General features: G+C 52.4%; 3 protein-coding genes across 4 annotated transcripts; all 3 read right to left on the bottom strand.

The window, feature by feature from the left end:
- Window positions 1-1,211: 1,211 nt before the first annotated feature.
- Window positions 1,212-6,904, bottom strand: ENTREP3 (endosomal transmembrane epsin interactor 3). Its single transcript, XM_051993872.1, has 12 exons — window positions 6,571-6,904; window positions 6,346-6,402; window positions 6,024-6,134; window positions 5,817-5,936; window positions 5,232-5,339; window positions 4,636-4,805; window positions 4,415-4,514; window positions 3,985-4,054; window positions 2,855-3,388; window positions 2,551-2,619; window positions 2,194-2,447; window positions 1,212-1,769 (listed from the first exon to the last, which is right to left on the bottom strand). Exons 1-12 carry the CDS (start codon window positions 6,790-6,792, stop codon window positions 1,602-1,604), a joined length of 1,983 nt encoding a protein of 660 aa, XP_051849832.1. The 5' UTR covers window positions 6,793-6,904; the 3' UTR covers window positions 1,212-1,601.
- Window positions 6,905-7,931: 1,027 nt separating this feature from the next.
- Window positions 7,932-13,609, bottom strand: SCAMP3 (secretory carrier membrane protein 3). Its single transcript, XM_051993878.1, has 9 exons — window positions 13,401-13,609; window positions 12,953-13,030; window positions 11,877-11,996; window positions 11,651-11,771; window positions 11,252-11,380; window positions 10,088-10,250; window positions 9,880-9,981; window positions 9,130-9,247; window positions 7,932-8,433 (listed from the first exon to the last, which is right to left on the bottom strand). Exons 1-9 carry the CDS (start codon window positions 13,464-13,466, stop codon window positions 8,287-8,289), a joined length of 1,044 nt encoding a protein of 347 aa, XP_051849838.1. The 5' UTR covers window positions 13,467-13,609; the 3' UTR covers window positions 7,932-8,286.
- Window positions 13,610-14,285: 676 nt separating this feature from the next.
- CLK2 (CDC like kinase 2) lies at window positions 14,286-24,549 on the bottom strand. 2 transcript variants are annotated; one of them, XM_051993876.1, is made up of 13 exons: window positions 24,438-24,549; window positions 21,936-22,105; window positions 21,037-21,256; window positions 20,224-20,311; window positions 19,810-19,876; window positions 19,524-19,640; window positions 18,172-18,338; window positions 17,211-17,305; window positions 16,270-16,399; window positions 16,083-16,165; window positions 15,811-15,890; window positions 15,276-15,366; window positions 14,286-14,830 (listed from the first exon to the last, which is right to left on the bottom strand). In XM_051993876.1, exons 2-13 carry the CDS (start codon window positions 22,103-22,105, stop codon window positions 14,645-14,647), a joined length of 1,494 nt encoding a protein of 497 aa, XP_051849836.1. In that variant the 5' UTR covers window positions 24,438-24,549; the 3' UTR covers window positions 14,286-14,644. The 2 variants fall into 2 exon arrangements, with proteins under 2 accessions (XP_051849836.1, XP_051849837.1); XM_051993877.1 differs by having other exon boundaries at window positions 20,224-20,308.
- Between the last annotated feature and the right edge of the window lie 326 nt (window positions 24,550-24,875).

Below are 24,875 nucleotides of genomic sequence, written 5' to 3'. Positions count from 1 at the left end.
AAGTGCCGGAGCCCGGACGCTGCATAACAAAGCAGCAGCCCCACCAGGAGGAAGAAGGAAGGAAAACTCCTTTACGGTGCAAAAAGTGTGTGGGAAGGGAGGAGAGCCAGGACGAGAAGGGGGTCCGCCCCGGCCTTTGATGGACAATCTGCCCAGGAAACAAAGACGCAGAAAGCTGGAAGGGGCGAAACGTCCGGGTGGAGGGGTGGGGACCCCCTGGGAGGGAAGAAGGCTGAAGAGGAGGGGGAGAAGGCTCTTTCGCTCCCTCATTGGCCCCCTCGGATGACCGAGAGACCTTGCTGGCCAGCCTCAGCCAGATTGGCCGGTTAGGGCGCACGCGTATTCACATATCCACACCCGAGGAAAGAATTCCGAAGTCCTAGGAGAGTTGAGCCTGTTCTTGGTGCCCTCTCCTCCTCCCATTCCTCCCCCACGAGCCCTGCGGCAACCCTGGAAGTGCATGTTTAGTTTGAGCTTTATTTTATAGGCGGGAAAACTGAGTGTGAGTGTGTCTTGCTCATAGTATCACAGTAGAGCTTTGGAGCCTGCCCAGGTCCCCCATTAAATCTTAAATCTCCCCATAGCCCCATTGTTTGCACCTCTGAAGGGAAAACCACGTGTCCAACTGAGACAAACCCTGGCTGGTCTATGCCGGAATCACTACCCCGAGCCCTTTCTTCCCAAGTCCCCATCCCTTGTGTTTGATTCGCAGATTGTAGCCCGTTTCCCACCTCCCCAGTCTCCCGTTCTCTGGAGCTGATAGCAACCGGGCTGTTATGAACATGAATTATTCACGATGCTACAGAGAAGGCTGTTTCCAGCCACAGCCGCGCCCTCCCCCAGCCCCTGCTTCTGAGGGCGCACCTCAGCCAGCCTTCCAGGAGGGGCAGCTCCATGGTCCAGTGGGCTTAGGAAGACATTCCAGTGGAGCCTCATGGACTGATTCCCAGCGGAAAATGGGGACGATAATAGTAATTTTGCCTCCCCTTCCCCCAGAGTTGTGGGGATAAAATGTATTTGTCCAGAAAGCGCTATAAAAATGCCTTCATGATTCCACCGCTGAGGCTGTATTCCCTTTCCCCAACCCCATGCTTCCCCGCCTTCCGGAAGCCTCAAAGCTCCTCCCGGACTTGGAATCAAAGAGCGCCCACCTGGCCTTTGTTCCTAATGTGAGCCCAGTCTGTGAGAAGGGACAGAGTGCAATAACAGTCTTGGGGGAGGAGAAGAATTTATTGGTTCTTCCTCCATCCAACACCCGCACATCGTGTATCAGCTGTAAGCGGGCACAGCCCCAGGCAGCCTCCCCCCAACGCCCCATAGCCCCATGCAGTGCATGAGCAAAGCTCTCCTGGGTGGAGAGGGAGGGAAAGGATGAGCAGCAAGGAACGTTCCCCCCACCCCACCCAGAGCAGGAAGGAGAGGGACATCGGTCGGGGGGTTCAGCAGATTTTTTTCCTGCCAACTGGTGCAAGGAGGCGGTGACAGAAGCTGGTCCAATGCCAGCCGGTAGCTCGTGGCCGTGTTCACGCGGGCCGGATGGGTGTCGGGGCGGCCCAGAACCCAGGTCAGAGCCAGGTGGAAGTCAGCAAGTGGGGTCGGGCTCACAGCCCACTTTCTTGGCTGCCCCCATTGACGCTGTGAGGGCGCGTAGCTCTTTCTAGCCTTCGGCCAGACAGAAGGCGGCGAAGGGACGAGCCGGAGCTGAGGTCTCCGCAGCTTCGCAGGTGGAGGCTTTCGCGTCCAGGCCGGCTCCAAGGGCTTCGCTGTACCTAAGGGACGAGGAAGTGGGGGGTGGAATCGGACTCGGAGACGGTCCGGCCTGGGACTCAGTCCTTTCAGAGAAGCTTCAGGCAGCGGTCGATGGAGCACAGGGAAGCGAACCTTACACAGGGGCTGGGGGCAAGGATCCCCTGTAAGGGGGAAGGGAGGGAGGGAGGAACGAAGCCGTCTGTCTCAGAGGGCCCATGAGACGGTGAGACTGGAGTGGGAGCACTTAGCCCGGCACACAGTAGGTCCCTAACGAAGGCTGAGAGACTGAGAAGAGGCTCTAGGAGCCTGGCTGAGGGGATTCATAAGAGCGAGAGGACACAGTCATGGTCCTAGAGAGTCAGGATGGAGCATGTGGGCAGAAGGACAGATCAGGGCCAGGGGGCAGAGACTGTTTTTGCTGGATGAACTCCCCTTGATTCGTACCTGCTTATGACCATGGACGCCATGTCCACTGGACTCCTGCACCCTCCTGGACATCTGGAGGAAGCGAGTTACTAAGCCCCGACCGGGCCAGCTGCCCTTTAAATCCCCCAAAGAGTGGGCAGGTGCAGGCCCAGAAGGCAATGGCACCTTTCGCCAGGTGGGCACTGGACGCCGTTTCTCAGCTGAACGGGCACGGAGCAACTTGGGGGAAGGGCAAGGGGCAAGGCGGAAGAGGCAGGCTTCAGAGCAGAGCCCTGCAATGCAAGGAGGAGGAAGAAAGATGGACAGTGGTCACCCCACGAGCGATGGGCACATTCTCCCTACCGTGCCCGCCCAAAGCCCAACTTGTATCTCAACCTGTGTCTGCAGAGGAGAGAGAAGCAGCTTCCTCCTCAAGCACTTTGGTATAAAGGTCCCTGAAATCAGCTGGACAGAGGGACAAAGAGAGAAGTAAGTACCTACAAAGTGCTCCCTCACAAAGACACGATGAGCTCGTTCTTCCAGGAGAACCCTCCCCAAACGTATCTCATTTTCCTCAGTTATTTGCCCGGCCCTCCTATATTCCCAGGGACACTAAAACCAACCCTCTCCGGCCACAACGGCCTTGACCTTCCTCTGCCCCTCAGGGCCGCCCCCCCTTCCCACCCACCAGGAGCCTCACCAGTCTCGCTGGACGTGGCAATGCCCGGGTCACTATGGGATCGAAGCAGCAAGGCGGGAGCCGGCTGAGGAGGCCGGTGCCCGGGGGGGGTGAGGGAGCCTGAGCTGTCACTGAATCGTCGGGCAGGGGGCCGGGCGGGAGGGGCCTCTCCTCGACCTCCTCCCCGAGGTCCCCGACGACGGATTTCTGGGAAGCATGGCCCGGCCCAGGGGGGCCAGCCTTCTAGCCGATGGCAACTTCGGGCAGCGGTGGGGGCACCCAGTGTGGGCGGGGCTTCTGGGGCGGAGCAGGAGTAGGAGCGGGCAGCTCGGGGGGGTCTTGGGGGCAGGGGACTATCCTCGAAGGGACCTCGGAGCCCACAGTCCAGGCTGAGGCAGTAGCCAGCCCGGCTCCGCTGGATGGATCGGAAGAGGACGTAGTCCACAGAACGCACAGAACCCTGGAGCTCCAGCAGGCACGAGTCTTCAGATGGGCTAGAGCCGCCGGGGAGGTCTCCAATGGCCGACAGCACCAGGGACCCACTGTCCATGGACACTGTGGACACCAGGCACCCCGGGGTGACACTGGGCCCTTGTCCCAGCCTCAGGGCTCCCCCCTCCCATAATCATTAGGATCCAAGTATCCCCACCACCCCAGCCTCTTTCCTTCTGTCCCCATTCCCCAGAACTTACTTAGATCAAATGAAATAATGTATTTAAAGCAAGCCTCCGTTTTCACCCAGCCCACTCCTTCCTCCTCCCAGAACAATGGTACCAAACTCAAATAGAAAATGGGGATCACAAAACCATACATAAGGATCTCTGGGCTACGTGCCAACTTTATTGTTTAAATACACCACCGCCTATGTTTTATTGCATTTTTATTTATTTTGTCAGCTATCTCTCCACTACACTTGAAGCTGGTTAGCCCACACCCTGAGAGGTGGTGGGCCCAGGGGTTCTGACATCTCTGCTCCAAAAGAAACATCCTCAGATCCACCAATCCCCAAGTATCTCTTCCCTCCGGTCCCATGATTCCTAGATTCCCTTCTCCAGCCCTGATTTGGATTCTCTGATATCTGGACCCCAAGGCCCCGGACTCAAGCTGGGCCCCTCAGCGTCCCACCCCGTACCCCAAGCCCGGCCTCTCACCGTCCACGATGGAAGCCACTCGATCACAGATACAGGAACTGTCATGAAGCTGAGGGTCAAAGAGCGTGGCCTGTGGGGAGGTAGAGGGATCAGGGGCTCGCTCCTCCTTTCATCCATCCACCAACTATTCATGGTGAAGTGGAAAGAGCTCTAGATTTGGAGGCAAAAGGTGGAGGTTCTAGTCCAGCTTCTCCATTAGCTAGAGGCGTGATTTCAGGCAGTGACCTTCTTAAGTTTGCTTAGAATGGGATGATAATGATACCCTACCCTGCTTCCTGAGCTTGCTGGGAGGTTGGAATGAATAGTGATGTGGAAAGGTTGGCGAACTACAAAGTACTATGGAGAATTTATTGTCATCATTACTCCTCTGGCCCCGGCCCCGCCCAGCCCTGCCCTCCATCCTCAGCTCTGTCCCACCCCCCCATCTCACCTGGCTATCTCCTCGGAGGCCCATGACAGCCTCGTAGGACGGGGGGCAGTCGGTGGGGTACAGGGGCACCGGGCTGTCCATGGATCCATTATAGGTGATGCTGAGAGAACGTGAGAGACCGTCAGCCGAGGACCCCCTCCCCAGTTCCCGTCCCACAATTTTCTCCCTTTGCTCCTTCCCTTGCCCCGTACGGGCGATCCTTGCCCCCAGCCCCGTCCCACCTCTGAGCGTCCGTCTCTGAGCTGCAGGTATACTCCGGGGGATAATACGGAGGTGGGGGCACCGGGGGCACAAACTCTTCCAGGTCCAGCATAGTGTGGAGCAGAGGAGCTGGGGGGGACACGCAGCCCAGGGGCCCCAGAGTCCCCGAGGCCGAGTGCTCAGGGGCCAGCTGGGGGGGGGAAAGAACCTGATCACGAAGGGTCCCAATCCCTCCCCGCTTTCCTGTTGGCCCCTCCTTCCCACCGACACCACCCCAGCCTCTTTCCCCCCCAGCCCCGGAACCTGCTTAGATCAAAAGAAATAGATCAAATAGAAAGCAATTTCCAAATGCTAGAGTACCTTATAACTCTTGTTTATCATTGCGGCCCTTACCATTAAGGCCACACCCTAGCTCCTCTCCCTTCTCAGCCCCCTTGTTCTGGGGGGGACAAGTCTCCTTTAGGCAAACACTAGCCCCCACCCAGCCAGAGCCTCAACCTCCCCGTTCTTCCTGAGCTCTGCCCCCCGGCCCCAGCGCTCTGGCCCTGGACACCTCCCCCCCCGGCCCTGGCCCCCCCGGCCCTCAGCCCCCCCGGCCTGGTCCCCGTCACCTCACCGTGTGCACAAGGTCGAGAGAGAAGATCTGGATGCAGCAGACAATAGCGGAGAGAGCACAGACAATGGCAGCACAGACCGTGAGACCGCAGACACTGAAGAGCAGGTTCTGAGGACGAGGAGGAAGGGCCGGCGGGCCTGTGGGCCAGGCTGCAGCAGGCCCGGCTCGGCTCCCCGGGGGGCGCCCGGACAGGGAGCCGCGTCCCGGAACGGGCCCTTGCGAATGGGGGCCAGGGGGCTGGGGGCCGGGGGCTGGGGGCCCGGGGACTGGGGACCAGGGACCAGGGGCCCAGGGGGTGGGGGGCTGGGGACCGGGGGCCGAGGGGCTGGGGACTGGGGACCGGGGGCCCGGGGACTGGGGACCGGGGACCAGGGGCGCGGGGGACCAGGGGCCTGGGGGACGGGGGACCAGGGGGCTGGGGGGCTGGGGGGCTGGGGACTGGGGACCGGGGGCCCGGGGACTGGGGGACTGGGGACCAGGGGCCTGGGGGACCGAGGACCAGGGGCCTGGGGGCTGGGGGGCGGGGGACTGGGGACCGGGGACCGGAGCCCGGGGAGACGGTCCCTTTCCGGAAGGGAGGCTCACCTTGAGGGCCCCCAGAGCATCGGCGCAGGTTGTGCTCAGGGATATTTTCAGCTCCTGTCCGGAGTCCCTGCAGGGTCTGGGCAAGTGAAAGGAGGGGCAGCAGACGCAGACCTTCCCTTCCTGGGTTGGGGACAGCACTGGGGAGTTAGCTGGGAGCAGGTAACCAGATCTCAGCCCCCGGACCCTTTCCTGTCCCCTTCCTCCTACCATTGAGCATTCCTGGAAATCGCGTGCCAGCTGAGCATTCTTACAGGAAAGCACGGAGCCGGCCAGGCTGAGCATGACACAGAGTACGGAGAGCAGAGAGAAGAAGGAGATCTGGGGGCACGGAGGGTCCTGGGCTGAGACCGGGCTGGAACCGCGGGTGTCCCCGGAGCTCCCTCCCAGGGGCCCCCTCCCCTCTGGAGGGGTCCCAGAGGGCCCGCCATGCACTGGGGAGGTGACTTCCTCTTAGAGGACGAGGGGGACCCCCCGGGGCCTCACAGAGTTCTGCGGGCGTGTGAGTGGGCGCTGCTCCCCCTGTACCTACCACCAGAGTGAATGGTCTCCTCCAGGACACGATGCCAACTACCCCTGAGAATGCCAGCTGCAGACAGATGGGCACAGCCTGCTGAGGGCTGCGTCTCCTGCCCCGGTCCCCAGCCGGAGTTGGGGGCAGAAGGAACTCAGGCTAGCAGTTATGGGTCAGTGGGGGCACCGCGGGATGGGAAAAGGGAGGCGGGGGGCTTGGATCCCAGGCGGGGGAGGGACTCACCGAGAAGCCGGCCCAGGACGGGTAGGACCTCTTGATGTTTTCCGTGGAGGTGACTGAGGAAGCCACCATGCTGAAGGTGACCACCAGGACACCTAGAATCACCTGGGCCAGCCCCAGGGTGAGCAGAGCTTGGAGCCAGGGCCGGTGGAGCCGGAGATGGGTGAGGCCCCTGGTGCTGGGCCGGCTGGTCAGGGAATGGCTTGAATCACTGGGTGAGGGCATTGTGCCCACCCCCGCGGCGCCTGCCTCTGTTGCAGTGCCCCCCTGGCACCCGAGGGCATCTCAGTGAAACCCAAGGGCCACTCCCTTCTTCTCTCCTCTTGCCCCCCCACCCCTCACCCCCTAGCCCCAGAACGCCCCCCCTGCCTGGGTCCCAGGGTGCATGGCCCAAACGTTCCAGCTGGAAGGATGTCAGAGGGCACTTGAAGAGACTGGGGTGGGGAGGGGGGAATCCGCCTGTCCCCCAGGGACGGAGGTCACGTTGGGGCAGCGGGAGGCTCTCTCCCCACAGCAGGCAGGGGGTGGGCACAGTGCCCGGGGGCGGCTCGGAGGGAGGGGGGGCACCGGTTCATTTCATCGCCCTAGGGATGTGGGGTGGGGGAGGGGAGCAGGGAGGGGCCAGATTCCCCCAGGGAAGACGGAGGTAGGCTCTCGGATGCTAGGCAGCGGATGGGTTCCAGAAAAGAGTCTGGGGCCTGGGGTGGGGATGGAGGAGTGGGGGGGCGGGAGGGAGGGGCTGGGATGGGACAGGAGATGCAGCGGCGTGCGGGAGGATGCCTGCGGGCGGGGGAGGGCAGGCGGACCGGTGGGTCCGGAGGCCCAGGTGGGCTGTCCCTTAGCCGTCCGGGCTTCTCGGTGGGGTATGGCTCCGCTGCAGGGCCGGCTCCCCGGGCGGCCAGCCCAGCTCGGCTCCCCGGGATCCTGGCTGCAGCAGGTCCAAGCGGGAGGCAACGGGGTTGGGGGGAGGGAATGGGGGATGGAGAGGAGGGGTGGAGTGAAAAGGAGCAGCGCGGAGCAGGCTGGGAGCTGTAGTCGGGTCCTGGAACCACTAAAGTGGGGAGGAGGGGGCGGAGCGGGCTCTACGCCCTCCCCGTCCCCTCCCCCCCACTCTGGCTCTGAGTAGCCCATCCCAGCCGGAGCCATTCACTCCCGACCTCCCACTTATCCTCGCATTTATCTCCCGAGTTCATCCTGCCCCACCCTACTCTAGCTCTCCCCCAGGCAAAGAGCTGGTTCCGGGCAGCCGCGGCTTCTCCCCCAGGCCCCTCCTCCCCGCGGGCAGCGCTGCTTCTGGGGCCCAGTCCCCGTTGGCCCCAAACCCCTTTTCCCCAAGGTTCCCCACGAAGACGCGGAGGCGCGGCTCCAAGCTCGACTTTCCTTTATTTAAATAACTGAAGCATTAGCCTTGGCACAGCAAAGGGAAGCGGGGCTCCCAAGGAAGGGGGGAACAGCAGCACAGAGAGGCCTGGGGAAGGGGGCCGAGTTGGGCAGTGGTTGGGACTGGGAGCAGCACCCCTGGGTTCCCCTCACCCTCTTGGGCAGCCAGTTCTCACGGCCACAGGTAAAGGAGAAGAGACAACGAATAAAAGTATCCGTCCTTCCCTAAAATCGATCCTAGGAGAGATTTAAGGGGATTTAAGGGGAGTAGAGCCAGCTTCATCCAGAGCCAAGGTTGGGGTGTCCAGCCGGGGAGGGAAAAAGTAGGTGAGGAGAACTTTACGGGGCCCGGAAGGCATTGTTGGCGGCCCCCGCGGCCGCGTTGGCCGCAGCCGTGCGCACTGCGGGGTTGGAGAAGACTCCAGCGGCGAACTCTTGCTGGGCCTTCTGGAAACTGGCACCTGTGCGGCGGTACAGGGAGTGGATCTGGGGGTTGTGAGAAAGGGGAAGGCCTTTACCATGGTGACAGCCACATGCGGGCTGCTGCGCCGGCCGAAGGAGCGGCCAGTCTGACCGGTCACCTCTTCCGCCATTCCTCTCCACCACCAGCTGACCACTAGTAAGCCACAACTTTTGGTGCTCCGGTGCCCCAGGAAGCAGACCCTCAACCTTTACCAAGTGATTCTAGTCCGTTGCTGACCCACAGCCCCAATGATAAGTGATGGGGGTTATAAAGAATAGGGAAAGGGGCAGCTAGGTGGTACAGTGGGTAGAGCACCAGCCCTGAAGTCAGGAGGTCCTGAGTTCAAATCTAGTCTCAAACACTGAACACTTCCTAGCTGTGTGATCCTGGGCAAGTCACTTAACTCAATTGCCTCAGCAAAAACAAAACAAAAAAAAAATTAAGAATAGGGAAAGCACATTGACCAACTGCTCTTCTGTGGCTCCTTCTGTATCTTAATAATTGACTTTTAACCTTCCTTTTCAATGTTCATCATATTCAAATCCATTTGACAAATATCTACCCCAGGCAAGAAGACATTGGGGAAGATACCACGATAGGTAAGATCCAGGCCCTGCTCTTGGGTCACTGTGTCTAGCCTGCACTTGCAAGGCCCTTCACAAAAGTCCCCTGAAGTCCTCCACCTTCCCCAGCCCGCCCCAGGTCCTGACCCTCTTTACCCGCTTCAGCATCACAATGCCCAGCACAGCAATGCCAGTGAAGAACAGGGCGACTAGCAGCATGAGGACAGCCACAACCGTGTTGATCTTCAGCACCATCAGGGCCGAGATCCAGCCGCTGCCATCCAAAGAGAAGGGAAGTACCTGTCACACTTGGGCCCAGCGTGGCCTGTCTTGGGGCCTCCTCCCCAGCCATCTTTCCAGCTTCCAACATCCCATTACAAGTCCCCACCCTGAAGATGCTCCCACTGTAGCTCCACAATTATAACTCTGGGCCAACTCTCCTCCTCTTCCCTGCTCGTCACAACAGTTTTTAGCAATTTCTCTCCTTTCACTCAGATTATTTACTTCAGCACATTCTATTCACTCTCTCACTGCTGGATGTTTCTGCCTTTCTCCTTGTTTTCTACATTCCCTGTTCTATACTCTCCTCTTCTAGGAAGCCTTTCCAGACTATTGACGGATTTTCTCTTAATCACTCCTTCCCAACACTGAGGTCTAGAGCTCTCCTGTCAATTTTATGACTTTGTCTTAAAATTCACTGTTTCCCTTCAACAAACTAGAAGCTATCCATACTTTAGCCTACTGCCTGACACACAGTAGGTGTTCAATAAATGTTTACTAACCAAATAATAGTTCATTTTCTTTCTCTGAATCTCTTGCTACTGCCTATACGGCACTAGAATTCTGCCTGTATGGAGCACTCATGACAAACAAAAGATGGGGCAGAGGGAAAGTGGACAGGCTAACCTGAATCCTGATGATGGGATGCCGATAGCCGCCAGCACGTATATCACATCCTGGACGAAGAAAATGAAGAAGAAAACGAAGAAATTGAACGAACTGTCACTCCTGCAGGGAAACAGAAATGGATGGGAGGAAGAGATGTTAGCCACAAGCAGCAGACCTGGAGCACTCTAATAATCTGCCTCCCTCCCAAAGTCCCATCTTTGCTCACCTGAAAGCCTTGTACATAGGGCGGTACCAGCAGACGAAGGAGCAGGGTGTGAAGAGTAGGGCCCAGAGAATGGAGAGGCCAAAACTAGAGCCACTGGAAATAGGGGTCACACAGAAAGAGGCCAGGCAGGCAAGGAAATTCAGGAGAAGGGCCAAGGTACTGCCTGGATGAGGAGGGGGGAAAAGGGGAACAGCTTCAACATGGATGAAAATACAAGTTTACCTTAGTATTAACTACCCAAAGACCTCATCTCCATAGGATAAAAAAATGGTAAGAAGATGTCAACCAGCCAGCTCAGCCATCACCTGCTCTATAAAGTCTTCACAGTTCCAACTAGGTGAAAATGTTTTTTTTTTTACTTCAATTTTTTTCTACAGGGTGGATTTCTCCTTTTGTCCTATCCCATGCTACCTTGTATTTATTCATGTATATGTGTATCTCTCCACTAGCCACATATTGATGAAAATATAAGCTCTACAAGAGCAGGGACTATTTTTTTTCTATCTCTAACAGCTAACATATAGTAAGCACTTAATAAATGTTTCTTAAGTTTTAGTAAATTAACAAAACAAACACTGATCCAGCATTCCCATGGTAGAAATTCAAAAAAGGAGGTGTCTAGCCTTCTAGAATCCTCTAACCTAATAGCAAAGGCAAATTAAACAAATAATAAATATGCGATCACCTGTGGAACTATACTTAGAGGAAAGGAAGTGAGAAGTCAGAAATATGCTGGCAGGATGGAGAATGGACCAGGTGGTGGTAGGGAGATCAAGAAAGAAGGCTTCCTGAAGGAGAAAGCCTTAAGTTATGATGGTAAATTAGTGAGAGATATTATGACAGGAAGAAGCTTTTTTAGACATATGAAGTGGCAGGGCAGCAAGGTGGCCCAATGGATAGAGCATCAGCCTTGAAGTCAGGAGGACCCAAGTTCAAATCTGGTCTCAGACGCTTAACACTTCCTGGCTGTATGATCCCGGGCAAGTCACTTAACCCCAATTGCCTCAGCATATTAAAAAAAAAAAAAAAAAAAAAAAAAAAAAAAAAAAGGAGATATGAAGTGGCTTAGAAACAAAAGAGAGAAGTTTCAGGTTCTCTTTTTCTCCCTGAAAGATACTCTTATTCTTCTACCTAAATAAAGCCCTTTGGTTCCCCACTACTCACACATCCAGAGGTAGTACATGGTAGACACTGTCTTCTGGAACTCCTGGGGAATTTCCATAGAAATGTCTTGGAAGAAGCAGGGCTGGACAGGGCAGAATGAGGGCAGTGGGGGCCAGTTGTTCTGTCGGGCTGCAACGTATAGAGTAGGCAGGTGAGGAGGATACTAGAAAGCTGTTAGAGATCAAGAGGGTAAAACTCAACAGAAGACAAATCTCTATTTTCCATCAGGTTCTGACTCAGATGCCCATGAAAGATGCCAGTGAGGGAGTGGTAGCAATGGCATTAAATGGAAACAATCCCATCTTTTTTTGCTCATTTGAGAATTTTAGAAGACTTCATCCCTTGTCTTCATCCCACAAGAGCTGGCATGGTGTTTGGTTGCCATCACCAAAGACTTACTAGCAGAACCCCCCAGAGCTGCATGCCGCAACTCTCTCTCCCGCCGGTCCAGCTCCTCTGCCTTTCGATTGAGCTCTTCCTGCCTTTTCAGAAGTTCTGCGGTGGCTGCTGCAGCTGAAGCCTATCCAGAGACAGAAAGGCAAGGGTGAGTCAGGCCTAGCTCGGTACACTAAGGACATCTCTGAAGGGTGCTGCTTAGTTCCAGGGACTACTTTACACACAATACCTGAGTGTTATAGGAGCCATAATTCTTGGGTTCTGTAGGGCTGAGTTTTCTGGAAGGCTGCTGGTGGGGCTGGACTGTTGGCGGAGGTGGTGGGGCGGGTGGCTCATAGGAAGGTGGTGACTGTTAGGTGATAGAAGCAATCTTAGAGCTAACCTTAAAAATCATATAACTTTACATGTAGTACAGTGATTTGAACTTGTCAACTTTTCAACAAACAAACGTCGAATGGAATCAAAAATTGAATTCCCTTTCACAATCCCTGTATCCCTGATAGAAAGCCCTGATAGCTAGTAGAACACTTCTAATAATGGGAAGGGAAGGGAGGGAGCAGCAAAAGAAAGCTCTAATTATTACTTCTTTCTTGTAAGATAAAAATAGGGAAATACGAAGTTACCTACTTTGATTGATTCTCATATCCTATATGAGCCATTAGGCAGGAGCCCAAGGCTTCTTCCATCTCTCCTTTTCTGTTTCATTTCCTGAATGAAAGTTTTCTAACTCTCTACTAAGACAAAAAAGCTTTCCATCACCTGTTTTTTCACTGCTCTCTCCTGTCTGAAGCTAAGTACAGTCTGTTTTTCCTCTTATCTTCATTCACTGTTCTCCAGAGTCTTCTTCCTTATCCTCCTCGACATTACCAGTGTTTCAGGAAGCCTCCCTAAGCTGACATCATTAGCTCATCCCTTTTCCTTCTCTCCAGAGAAGATTTCAGCCCCAACTCCTTTGTTTGGCCTGTGTGTCAAGGCGTGGGATGATTCTAAAATAAAATGAGTGACTGTCCCTTGCTTCACTGAGTGCACAATCTGGTGGTTTGATACCTAAAGTAAGATCCTTTCTAAGCTTCCTGCCAACTCTTCATACTCCTCCAGCACTCAAATCGGGTGGGCGGCAGTGTTTTTAAATCTCTGGTCATGTCCTGAGTCACATGTCACACTCACTGAAGAAAGAGACAATGTTTCTTCCCCTGCACGAAGTCCAGAGCTCTGCCCCTCAGGGGACTTAAGAAAATGAAGAGGTCCGCTTTTACTCCCTTCCTAGAATCAGACCGTATCTACCCACCCCAGGCACAGACTCACCTCGCGGTTCTCAAAAGGGTTGTAGACATCGAGTGTGGCATACTGGGGGCTGGGTCGGTGCTGGGTGACGGCTGGGTCCTGGGGACAGAGACTAGGGGCTTAAGGTGGAATTGGGGTGGCAGAAGGGTTCCCGGGGAGCTCCCCCTCCTAACCAAAGAAAATAGGGGCAAAGTGGGGAAGGGAAAGGAAGTGAGGCCCCGCCTCGGACAGCCTTCCTGAAATCCTGCACCCCACCACCCACTCTCCCCAGACAAAGGGGTGCCTATGTTGAGACACAGCCCTTCCCCCCCAGTCCTGTGCCGAAGGTCCCCTGGGACAGAGAGGAGGATGAGTCGGGCTGCCAGGCCACCCTCCACGTGTCAATCCTTCCCAGGGGTCAAATGTCACCAGGTGCTGAGGGTCAGAGGTCAGCCTATGCCCACCATAGAAGGGGGCTGGTGCCTGTCACCTGGAAGGGGTTGTCAAACTCGCTGGATTCGGCGAACGGGTTCCCACTATTCCCGCTCTGGGCCATGTCGGAAGGTCTGGCCTCGGCTTCGGCTTCAGCCTCGGCCTCGGCCTCAGCTCAGCCTTCTCCTGCTCCTCCTCCTCCTTCCCTCCACCGCCTCTTCCGCGGCGGCGGCGGCAGCGGCTCGCGGGGCCTCGTCCCTGTCGGCCCGCCCCGCTTCCCAAGAGCTCTGATTGGCCGTGAGGACCGGAAGAATCTAGGGGATCCCTGCAACAGGGGACGACCACGCATGCGCCGAAACCCAAAGCGGAAGTAAAAGATAATTATTGGTCTGTCCTAGTCCGGACTCTGGGTACCGCCCCCTTCCTCATGTGACTCTCGCTGAAGAACTACGCCTCCCGGTAGGCACTGCGCCATTAACGCTCAAGTTCTGGCCCCATGTGTTGTGGGAAACCCTGTCGCCCTATGTCCTCCGGCACTTTCCCCTCGGGCCGGATCCCATTGCTTACCACGTAACCGCAAGCACCCCTCTCCCCCCTCCCCCGCCCTGCGATCTGGAATTTCCAGGCACCAGTGGCTTTTCACCTCATCTCCACTAACCTAGGTACGTCCAACTAAGATACGGCAGGGCCCGCTCAGCCCGCGGCCCCGCCTCAGCTCCCGGGGTTTCCGCCCCGCTCCAGCGCCGGCAGCTTCCTAGCCACGCTATTGGGTTCCTCGAGATCTGGCAGTAGTGCCCCCTTTCAGAGCACTCAAAAGCCATCCGGTTATTTTCCCCATAGGAAACTCATAAGGTGGGAATGACAGATTTGACCCCATCTGGAAAATGCTCAATTGTTCTTTCAATACCCAACTCATCTTCCCGAACTCCAAATTTCAGATGGGTCAGTTGAAGCACATCATATTTTATTTCACAAAGACTGTACAAAATTCCTTATAAAACATAGGGTAGGTACTACCTCACCACCTCACGCCCTCTCCAGCACTGCTGGAAAGAGCAAATGAAGGCCCGAGAGGGTGTTGAAGGGACAGCTTTATATACAGGGCTTCAAAGAGGGAAGAGAATAAAGGCCAGAGAGCTCTGCTGTATTTACACTATCTCACATATTCACAGGTTTACAAAGGAGCCAGGAGGAGGGTGAGGGAAGTTACTCCTGCTCCATTCTTTTGTATAAAAAAGCACCAGTGTCCCAGATTGGCCACTCATTGCCGGAAGAGGCAACCAGGGGCCCCAGGCCCAGTTGTCACCGGCTGATATCCCGACTGGAGTCCCACACCTTAGCGCTTGGAGGTTCAGCCCTAAGGCGGGCAAAGAAAGGATGTTGAAGGGCTTCGCCCAGGGTCAGTCGCTTGGCAGGTTCATATTCTAGCATGCTCTCAATCAGGTCAAATAGCTGGTGGTGTTCATCTGCCTCTGATGTCAGGTATCGCTGGTGGAGGGCAGGAAAAGGGTGAGCTGGGCTGCCCAGGGAGATGGGACCCTCCATGGTGGGCAGATTTGATTGTTTAGGCTGGATTTTGAGTTCTGAAGAGTATCTACCCCAGACCAGTAGCCCATAAGCCATCTTATGTACCTCCCAACACACTCCTTTGATTTCACAGCTCAATGTACCCAAGGACACTCATCCTTGATACATGAAACCAATTTTCCTTATGTCTTCTATTTGATGTTTCCTACAGTTAGAGATGGCATTTGTTCCTTAGGTATCCAGGATGCTGCCTTGACCTCTGACTGACATTTTTCTTAACCACTGTTTTCAGTCTTTCCGTTCTGTCCCCCATTAATCACACTTTTCCTTCAATTCCTTCCAACCCCTTTACTAGTCCCCAGATTTAAAACCAGTCTGAAACTCCACCGTCCCCAACCCTGCTCACCCGCAGAGGTTTGCAATTCTCTCGCACATAACGGCCAGCCGATGTGTTCTCATCCCAATCCAGTCGACCCCGGTAAAAATACTTCTGCTTCCTGTTGGAGGTGGGGGTTTAGGGGATTCAAGGGGTTCACATTCATAAGGAGAACTCCCCCACCTCGATCTCAGCATCATTAAGTAGAAAGAATGCTGGTTTTGGGGGCCAGGTTAAGTACCTGGCTTTGAAATCTACACATGACATATGATTTTCTGTAACCGTGAGCAAGTTAATTGACTTTTCTGATCTCCATTTCCCCCCATCTATAAAGGAGATAATACTCCACAGAGTTATGAGAAAATGAGAAAATGTATGTAATGCACTTTAAAAGTCTTAAAGCACTATAAAAACATCAGTTTTATTATTATATCCCTAGGCCTTGGCTGGCCATGAAAAGTATAAAGAAGACTGATGAGAAAATGTACCCACTTCTCAGGAAATCCCACTTCTCAGAGGAAGAGAATGAGTATTAAGGCTTCACCCAAGCTGGGCTCTCACCTACCTGGTTTTTCTGATCATTCGAGAGGGAATGGGCCCCAGGATCCTCTCCATCATGGCCAAGTGTTCTCGGTTGTCATGAGTCTGAGGAAATGAAGAGATAAATGGTCCATGGGGCAGGGGGAATGATAGATTAACTGCTAAGGAGACAGAAAAGCTTCTGAATGGCAGAGATGGGAAGGAATGATGGGTTGGGAAAGCAGGCAGGTGGACTCTCAGAAGGTGAAAGGTTAAGTAGGTACCAGGGGGTGATGCAAGGCGCCCTTTCCCCCTCACCTGGAACAAGGTGAAGCCAACGTAGTACTCGAAGATGATGCAGCCGATGCTCCACACGTCACAGGGCTGAGTCCAGCCGAGCTCTGGGTGTGGGGATGGGAGGGGGGGAGGGGGAGATGGTGCTGTGAGGCCCCAGGTGGCCCCACCCTCATTCCACCCCACCCCAGATGATCTTACTCTCCCTTACCCAAGATGACCTCTGGAGCTCGGTAATGTCGAGTGGAGACAATGGTGCTATGGTGTTCGTGGTCAAAAGTGGCACTGCCAAAATCCACTACCCGCACTGCTGTATTCTTCACACTCCGTTCATCCCGTTTCTAGAATAAAGACAAGCAGAGACTTAATTTCAGCTTTTGGCATAGCTATGACTTGGCCTTGTGCTTCAAGCACTGAAGCATTCATTCTCACAAAGAATTCTTGAGGATGTGTGCCACTTTTGCCTCCCGCCCACTCCTTCACCAGCCAGAGACACTTCTTGCTTCCCAGCCTCCACATCTACCTCAGCTAAGTACTTTCAGAAGTGGAGGCCAGTTGAGAATCAAGAATGATTATCTGCCAATCTGAGTCTACATATATCGCAGAATATTTCTCAATGTGTAGCACTTGTTTATCTAAATAAGAATGTGAGCATATATGTATATACACCTTTGCGTATATATGAATGATGGCTAGAGTCAGGGGAAGAAGGCCAGTGCTATCCCCCTTTGATCCCCACTCAGCTTTTCTCTTTGGTGGTTTTTCTCTGGGTATGCAAACTAGCTGAACTCAATAGCCTAACAGACTATCTGAAGGAAGAGAAAGAGCAGACTGGAACGTAAGTTTAGCCAGAACTACAGAAATGTGGAATCAACATCATTAATGTAACAGTTGACAGAATTAAAAAAAAAAAAACCTCCCAACTGAAAAGTACTTCTTAGTTTTTCTCAAATTCTCTTGCAATTTAAGCTGATTTTCTTCCTTTCGTTCTATTCTGGTATTCTTGGTCTTAGTGGGAACTGAAGTGGAGGCAGGGAGAAAGGAGAAGATGTGGGAGACATAAAGGTGAAAGGACAGGAAGCAAGGGAACAATTGGAAGTGGCACAGCTGCCCCTACCCCTTTGCCAAGGGGGCAGGCTCTAGCCCTCTCACCTTCTCCAGGTTGTAGGTGAGTTCATAATCCGAATTCACAAACAGGATGTTTTCTGGCTTGAGGTCCGTATGTGTCAGCTTGTTGTCATGGAGGACTGCAGGGGAGAGGGTGGGGTCAAGCCAAGTCCTAAGCAAGGTCAGGGCTGAAGCATCCCAGCCTAGTCCAATAGGTGGGATCAGAACAGAGGAGGTTGTATCTAGGAACCGTTCAGGAGTACTCCCTATTATCCAGCCAATTAACTGACTGCACCAAGAACCTTTCTGACTCACGGCTGATAATCATCTACAAGGTCTACAGAGAAATGGATACATTCAATTCTCAGTGCCAAAGGAGGGGAAACTGTGATAGGTTATAAAAAACAGAATGATCTTGAAACCATGTATCTGGCTTCGGAAAAATCTTTTGTACTGACCCAGATACAAGGAGGCATCTGATGCTACAGAAATCTCCCATACTTCAAAGCAATTCATGAAGTTGCCCTATTAAGATCTGACTCAAGAAGAACCATGAAGCTGTCCAGATTCCCTATCCTGAACACTAGGTCAACTCAACTAGTCTCTGTTCCCCGTGTTGTTGCTGAGGGTGGACATCAACCCCCTCTGATGAATGCAGCTCCTAGCCTAGGCCAAACGGCCCTATCTAAACACTGGATGTCTGGCTTGTACCTTCCCTGGAAAGAGAGTTGGAAAGCAATAATTAAAGTGTTTTGGTTTCAAAGGCCTTGTCTTCCAGCTCCAGATGGGCTGAATGTAGAGTGACAGTAAAGAGAGACGGTGGTAGTAACATCAGCCAAGGAGTTAAGTCAGAAGAAGAGGATGTCAAGGTAACATTGAAAGCAAGAACTGCAGATTTTAGTCAAGAGTTCGGTGCTCAAGGGCTTCACGAGCGTGAAGCTGAGCCTGAAGAGGTCCCCTAGGGAGGGGGCACTGCCCTGAGCCCGCCTCTGCCCGCCCCACTCACACTTGACGGCCTGACACAGCTGGAATGCCATGTGGCGCACTTGGTGGATGGGGTAGGGCAGGTAGTTGTTGTCTTTGAGGAAGTCGAAAGTGCTGAGGCCCAGGAGCTCGAAGGAGATACACATGTGGCCATGGTAGTCAAACCAGTCAAACATCTGGACACACAGGCTGAGGAGAGAGGGAAGGGGAGAGCAGTGAACCCCCTCTGCCTGCTCCTCCTCCGCCTGCAGCGGTGGCAGGGTGGGCTCACATGGCAGGACAAGGTCAGCAGATTCAGGGCTGGTCAGGGGCCCTGCCTAGCCTGTGGCCAACAACATGACTGCACTCAGGAGCTCTTTTGCACATGATGCTGGAAAATCATCAAGCTAGTTTTCTTCCATCACTAAATAGCTCTGGAGATTCTGTTTCCCTTATGAAGTCTTCCTGGATTGATCAGAGAAAACAGATGCAGGGATGGATAGAGTCTTAGATGCCACCTAAGAGGAGACTTAGATCCAGAGCATGTGTCCATTCTATGTCCTAGGCTATCTTCACTTACTTGGTTGTCTTCTATCCCATGCACTACAAATATATTATTCTCCGGCTTCTGCGACTAGCATGTATTTTTTCCCGGCCTCATTGCTAAAATGCACTCACCCTTAACCAATGTTTGTTATATGTATGCATACACACCTCCAATTCATTTACATGTCTACCCATATATGTGCACATGCACACACACAAAGAAGCTTATATTATAAAAGAGAGAGCCAGAGTCAGGAAGACCAAGGTTTAAAGACTGACTGTGATACTTACCAGCTTTGTGATCATGGGCAAGTCATAATCTGAGCCTCAGGCATCAGCGAAGGCATCCATACCAACAAAACTACATGTCACTAAAGCTAACATACACCTGGCATGAGCTAAGTGCAAATTAAATGCTTGTTGTTATATTCTTCTATCTAGAATATGTGTATGTGTACATGCAACAAGCGCGAGCACGAGTGCACACACACACACACACACACACACACATTCTTCTATTTCATATTTTGGCTTAATGCTTTTCTACTGCCAGTATGTCTTATGCAAAGTATCCATATAAACTGCATCTTTTTGAGATCATATACTCCAGATATCAAGGATTATGTCATTACAAAAAGCTCTATTACCATCTAAAATTAAGAGCTTATTAAATTTTTAAAAATGAAATTTAGCATGATATTATTGGAGATAAATAGAAAAATGACAACAACAAGAAGAAGACTTATATCCCCTTGTTTCTTCCTGTTTTCCAAGTGCCCCCCAAATCCTGGGTGTCTCTGCTGTGTAAGGAGGATGGAAACTCAGGCTTTCCTTTCCTGCCCTGCTTACTTCTTATTGTCTGGGTCCTTTTCGTTGATCTTCTCCAGAACATTGATTTCCAGTCGTGCTGCCTCCTTGTACTTTTCCACATTCTTAATGATCTTTAGGGCAACCCGAGCTCCACCCCTGCAAGATGGCAGGAAAAACTGTTGGTGGGTACTAAAGAACACTCCAGAATCTATGAGATTGTCTAAGAGATTTAGAAATAAGCAAAGTGTGCCCTAGATATGATCCATCCCTCTATTTCTGGGGTTATCCGGGGGGACAAAAAGGGTTAAGAAAGAGGAGTTCATACCTTCGATGATCCACACACTGTACAACTCGGCCAAAGGTCCCTTCTCCTAGAGTGCTCACAATCTCATCTGAAATGGTACAGAATGGGATTGGGGGGAGAGGGAAGGAGAGAAAAGGCAGGGTAAGTTTAATTGGTAGAAGATGAGCATACTGACCTGGGGGTAGGAGATGACAGAAAGGGGAGACAGATAAGTCATGGGAGGAGACCCCTGACTGATTCCCACCACCTAAACCCAGGGTCAGAAGAACTGGAAGTGGGCTATAGGGATCAATTTATAATAACAACTCAAACCACCCATATGACAAACATCACAGAGAAGAGACAGAAGAGGCAGTGACTTGGGTTGGCATAGGGGAGATTAAGATGTTTATAGGACCATTACAAGCTATAGGATTGTTACGATTTGGCTTGTACATCGCTCTTGTAGCCAGTCCCCGACGTGGTAGATGAGGTGACCCTCAGCGTCGTCCTCCACACTCTTGGCTCTCCGGCTGCTGTGCTGCTGTCAGGGGACGGTGGGGGGTAGGAGCGAGCCAGGTGTCGGAGCGGGGGCCGAAGGGAGGCGGGGTGAATGGTAGAGGGGCCACCGGTCACAGGCGCCCAGCCAAGGGGGACAGACGATGATGGGGGACAGCGGAAGGTAATACGTCAGATGTAATAAGGTGGATTGGGGACAGAAGAGAGAGCGACGTACAATCCCAGGTCCCCAAATCCAAAGTGGGGTCAGGAGGAGGGATGGGGCAGAGCAAAGAAGTGGTTTAGTTGCTATAGTCACCACAGTCCCATGACAGACAACAATGTCTCCTCCATGGGGCAGAGATTTACCCTACCCCCCACCAGTTACCCCCACAGAAATGGGTACAGAGCCCAGAGCCTGAGGGAGAGAGGCATATCCCAAGCAAAGCCTCAGTTTAAAATTAACTATTATTACTAGATAATAAAAGGCAATCAAAGCGTTTAGAACAGAGCTGATCTTCCTAAGAACAGCAGGTATAATACGCCAAGGAGGGCACTTAGTAAGCATACAGGCATAGTGTCCACATAATCCAAGTTCTAATGTCCTGGTGTCCTTTAAGAGCCAGAGAGGTTCAGAAGAGGAGGACTGGTCTAGTGCCCACCACAGTATTCACACCCCGTAGCATAGATGAGAGCAGGTCATTTCCTACTTACCCAGAATCCTAAGAGTCTTGAAGAATGGGGAGAGAAGAGATGATGTTGAGTACTCACCGAAGATGAATGGCTGAATGTCCGGCTATGTCGTCTTCGCCGCCTGTGTTTCCTACGGCTACTGCGCTGACTACGATAGCTGTCATCCCGGTGGTACTCATAGGAATGTCGATACTCAGCTTCGTAGTAAGGTTCCCCTCGGTCCCGACTGTAGTCACGCCTGTAGCTGCCACAGTATCGTCGGTCATAAGCCCGCCTGTCAGAAGAGTGCTCATCATAGCTGAAAGGACAGAAAGAAGTCCTAAAGATTAAACCTTTTTGATTTAGGAAAGGCTTCTTTCCCATTCTTGTACAATTAGACACTGCCATACCATATGAAATCAAACAACATAAACTCATTCTCCTTCTCTTCTCCAGTTTCTATTAGCTTAGGGGAAAAAAAAGGAAGCTCTACTAGGAAATAGCTATCTTCTCCTAGTTATCTCAGGAGCCCAACCCCTGAGAGAGTGAGATAAAATACCCAAAGAAAACAGCCCCACATACATATAAGCACCACCCACCTCCTCAAAATACAGCACAAAACAAAACCAACTTGATCTCTTTTTATCCCCTTCTTTAAGAGGCATTGACCTCTTTTTAGACAATTTTCCTGAATTCCACTCATTATCCACAACACCAGCACTCTCACAGACCTATCTTATATCTTACTAATCTTTGGTCACTTTATGTGTGTTCTGCCTCACTGACTAAACTACTAATACATTGTAAACAAGAACCTCAACAATATTCTAATGTTCTTCATCACTATCAACTCCTATTTAGAATGGGCATTTAATAAATATTGTTGATACTATAACAGTTGCAAAATTTACAAAATTATTCCAATTTTGCAATCATGCATTTCTGTTGACATTTTTTTTTCCTACTCTGAGTTCCCTAATGACTTCCTAGCTCCTCACCTCCTAGAACGGACATGATAGCTGTCTTCTCGCCGGCGCCGCCGAGTCCGGTCACTGCTGCTGGACCAAGAACGGCTTCTCCTACGCTTATGTTTTCGACTGCGGTAGTGTTCATGGTAGCTGCCCCGGCTGCCCCGCTCTGAAGAACGGTATCTTCGGGGGTGAGGCATCTGAGAGAAGAGGAGGAGACAAGTGAGGGAGACAGGGTTTCATGATCAACACTGATCTTTATGTCTCTCCTACAAAGACCTGTGGTGTTGAATAATCAGCTTCTTATATGACCTCCTTTATCAACTACAACATATTCCTGCCTTTGTGCATCTCACTCCATCTCACTAGTGATATCCTTTCCTCCTTTCCAATCTAGCTCAAAATTACAAGATTTTCATAAATAATCCTACCTAAATTACTCTTCTACCTTGACTTTCCTTAGCATTATATGCTTTCATCGCTGAAACACATATAAAATATGGTCTTTTGGATCTATTATCCTTGCTTTTGCTCTCACTGTTCTTTTTCCCTGGAATGATATCCTCAGTTCCTTCTACTGTTCCATTCGCTACTACAATTCTAGGGATCGATGTCCCAGAACTGTAAGGTATCTTAACTGGAGTGGTTCTCCCACCCATCTACTGAAATTCTATCATATAAAGCCAACCTTAAAACATTTCCTTCTTCATGAACTTTTCCTCAGTCATTCCCAACTTAACACTTTGAAGTTTTGCATACACGTATGTTATCTTGTAATAACTGTTTGTGTCCTATTCCCTTCCTTGACTATATTTTTCACAGAAGAAAAGTCTCTATATTCTTTATTCCTCTCCATACATCTACCACAATGATTTACACATAATAGAGATTTAAAGTAAACAACTGTTGGATAGTGGCTGAAAGATTGTGAGATTATAATTGGCAAGACTGTTATCATGGGACCTTTCTATGGTTCATCTTTGGATGGGATACAACACAGAACAGATCTGTGTTAAGCTATTTTTGCTTATGGAATATATAGCAAGCCTTCAAAGTGTATTGCTTATATGATCTAATGCCACTTTGTGTTCATACTGTTTCTTCATCTAGCCTGTAAATATATTAAAGACAAGAATCTTAATTTTATATCTAATTCCCTTTGCCAATACTCTACTAACCCCCTAGAACACTTGGCAGGATGCAGGTAATTGTACAGAATAAAAAAGTAAGTATCATCTTGGAGTGGTCCTTCCCACCCCCAATCTCCCTTACAATGTTTTCTTTAGAGAGCCTCTAGCTGGAATCTGCTTTCCAATACTGTTGCCCTCTCATATTCAGAAGGTATGAAGAATGGCTGGTTTTTAAATTGATATCAGCACTTGGATAAAACTGACTACTCTCCAACTGCTGTGGAGGGGTAGGAAGGAGGAGGAAGAACACTAATCCTTTTTCTCCTTCTTCCCCACAAGCCAATTGTGGGAAACTTTCTGAGGGAAACAGTAATCTTAGGTGATTGAGATTGGAAAGGGTTGTATGTGCATTTGTATTTGTATGTGCATACAAACAAGGAAAAGGGAGGGTTTCAGGAGTAGAAGATTCCATGTGGTAAGAGTTCCAGTACACTACTCAGACATCTGGGTCACATTCCGAATCTCTTCCTCACTCCCAACTCCTAAGTGAGGAGACCAATATTTGGCTAGACTCCTGGTCCGCGAGTAAAGAACAAAAGGAAACACACTAAAAACAACAATTTCTCAAGATACTAGTTACTTCTTCCTCATCTGTAAATTAAGAATATTTACCTTACTTCTTAAAGTTATAACTAATAAACTGAGACAATGTACTCACAGCATGCTTTTGTAATCTTAAACCTATAAAAACCTTACAATTTCCAAGCACTGAAAATGCTCTTGGCATTTCAATCTAGTTCTAGAACCTCACCTGCACCTAGATGTTTCCTACGGAGCATCTTCCTTTAAGCTACTCTTAAGGAAACCTACCACACCGCCAACTTCTATGTCTCTCCCCCTCCCCCCTCCATTTGCTCCAGCAACCATGTTCCAAGTCTGCACCTCCGTTATCATAAACTTCTAGGGAAACCTCTTGTACGACAAACTTGTAAGTCTCTTCTTTTTTCCTAGTTGCTCAAGCAATCATGGCCCAAGAAGCTACCGAGGTGAACCAGCAGCCTGTGGTTTCGGAGCCCCAGCCGATCTCCTCCTAACGTGTTCGGTCCACGAAACTACTCGACACACCTCGGTCCCTGACCCCTGGTCACTTCGGCCCCTTCCCCCCTTCCCCATACCTTCCGGATTCTTAGAGGACAGGGCCAGCCCCCTCCCACATCCTTCCTTTTCTCAAAACCACTGCCTCCTTCAACAACTAGCAACGGCCTCTCGCCCTCTCGCACGGCCGCGACCCCAGGTCCCCTTTGGGGCCGGCGCCCTCAGTCTCCGGTCCTCCCCGCGGCGCGCGCCCCCGCGCCCGCCATCTTGCCGCGCGCCCCCGTGGCCCGCCAGGCCGCGCGCTCACCGTTCTGGCTGCGAGGCCCGTGCGCTTGTCCCACAGGAAGTCCGTGATGGCGGCGGCGCTGCGGCCGGAGACCGGCCCCCCACCCCCCGCGGCGACGGTCTGCGGCTCCTCCCTCCCGCCCGCCCCACGCAACCTGGGGCCTCGGACCCACCGAACCCGGCCCCGGGCCCCGCTGCGCTCGGTTCCGCTTGCGCCCGGCCCTCTCCCGCCCCCTGGGATCTATCGCCTCCACGCCGCCCGCAGCTCGCCTCCCACCCCGGGCCTGGCCCCGGCCACGGCTCCGGCTCCGGCCCCCGGCCCCGGCTCCGGCTCCGGCCGCTCCACTCCGCCGCCGCCGCCGCCGCCGCGAGCGAGCACGCACGCACGTCCTGCGTCCTTTCCCAGCTCCCTCCGACTCCTCCCGTCGGGGTCGCGCACGTCGCCGTCGTCTTCACGTTT

This window comes from Antechinus flavipes, chromosome 4 (assembly GCF_016432865.1).
Source record: "Antechinus flavipes isolate AdamAnt ecotype Samford, QLD, Australia chromosome 4, AdamAnt_v2, whole genome shotgun sequence".
Classification (NCBI taxonomy): Eukaryota; Metazoa; Chordata; class Mammalia; order Dasyuromorphia; family Dasyuridae; genus Antechinus; species Antechinus flavipes.
The sequence above is the reverse complement of the archived record's forward strand: the minus strand, read 5'-3'. Positions and strand labels throughout refer to the sequence as shown.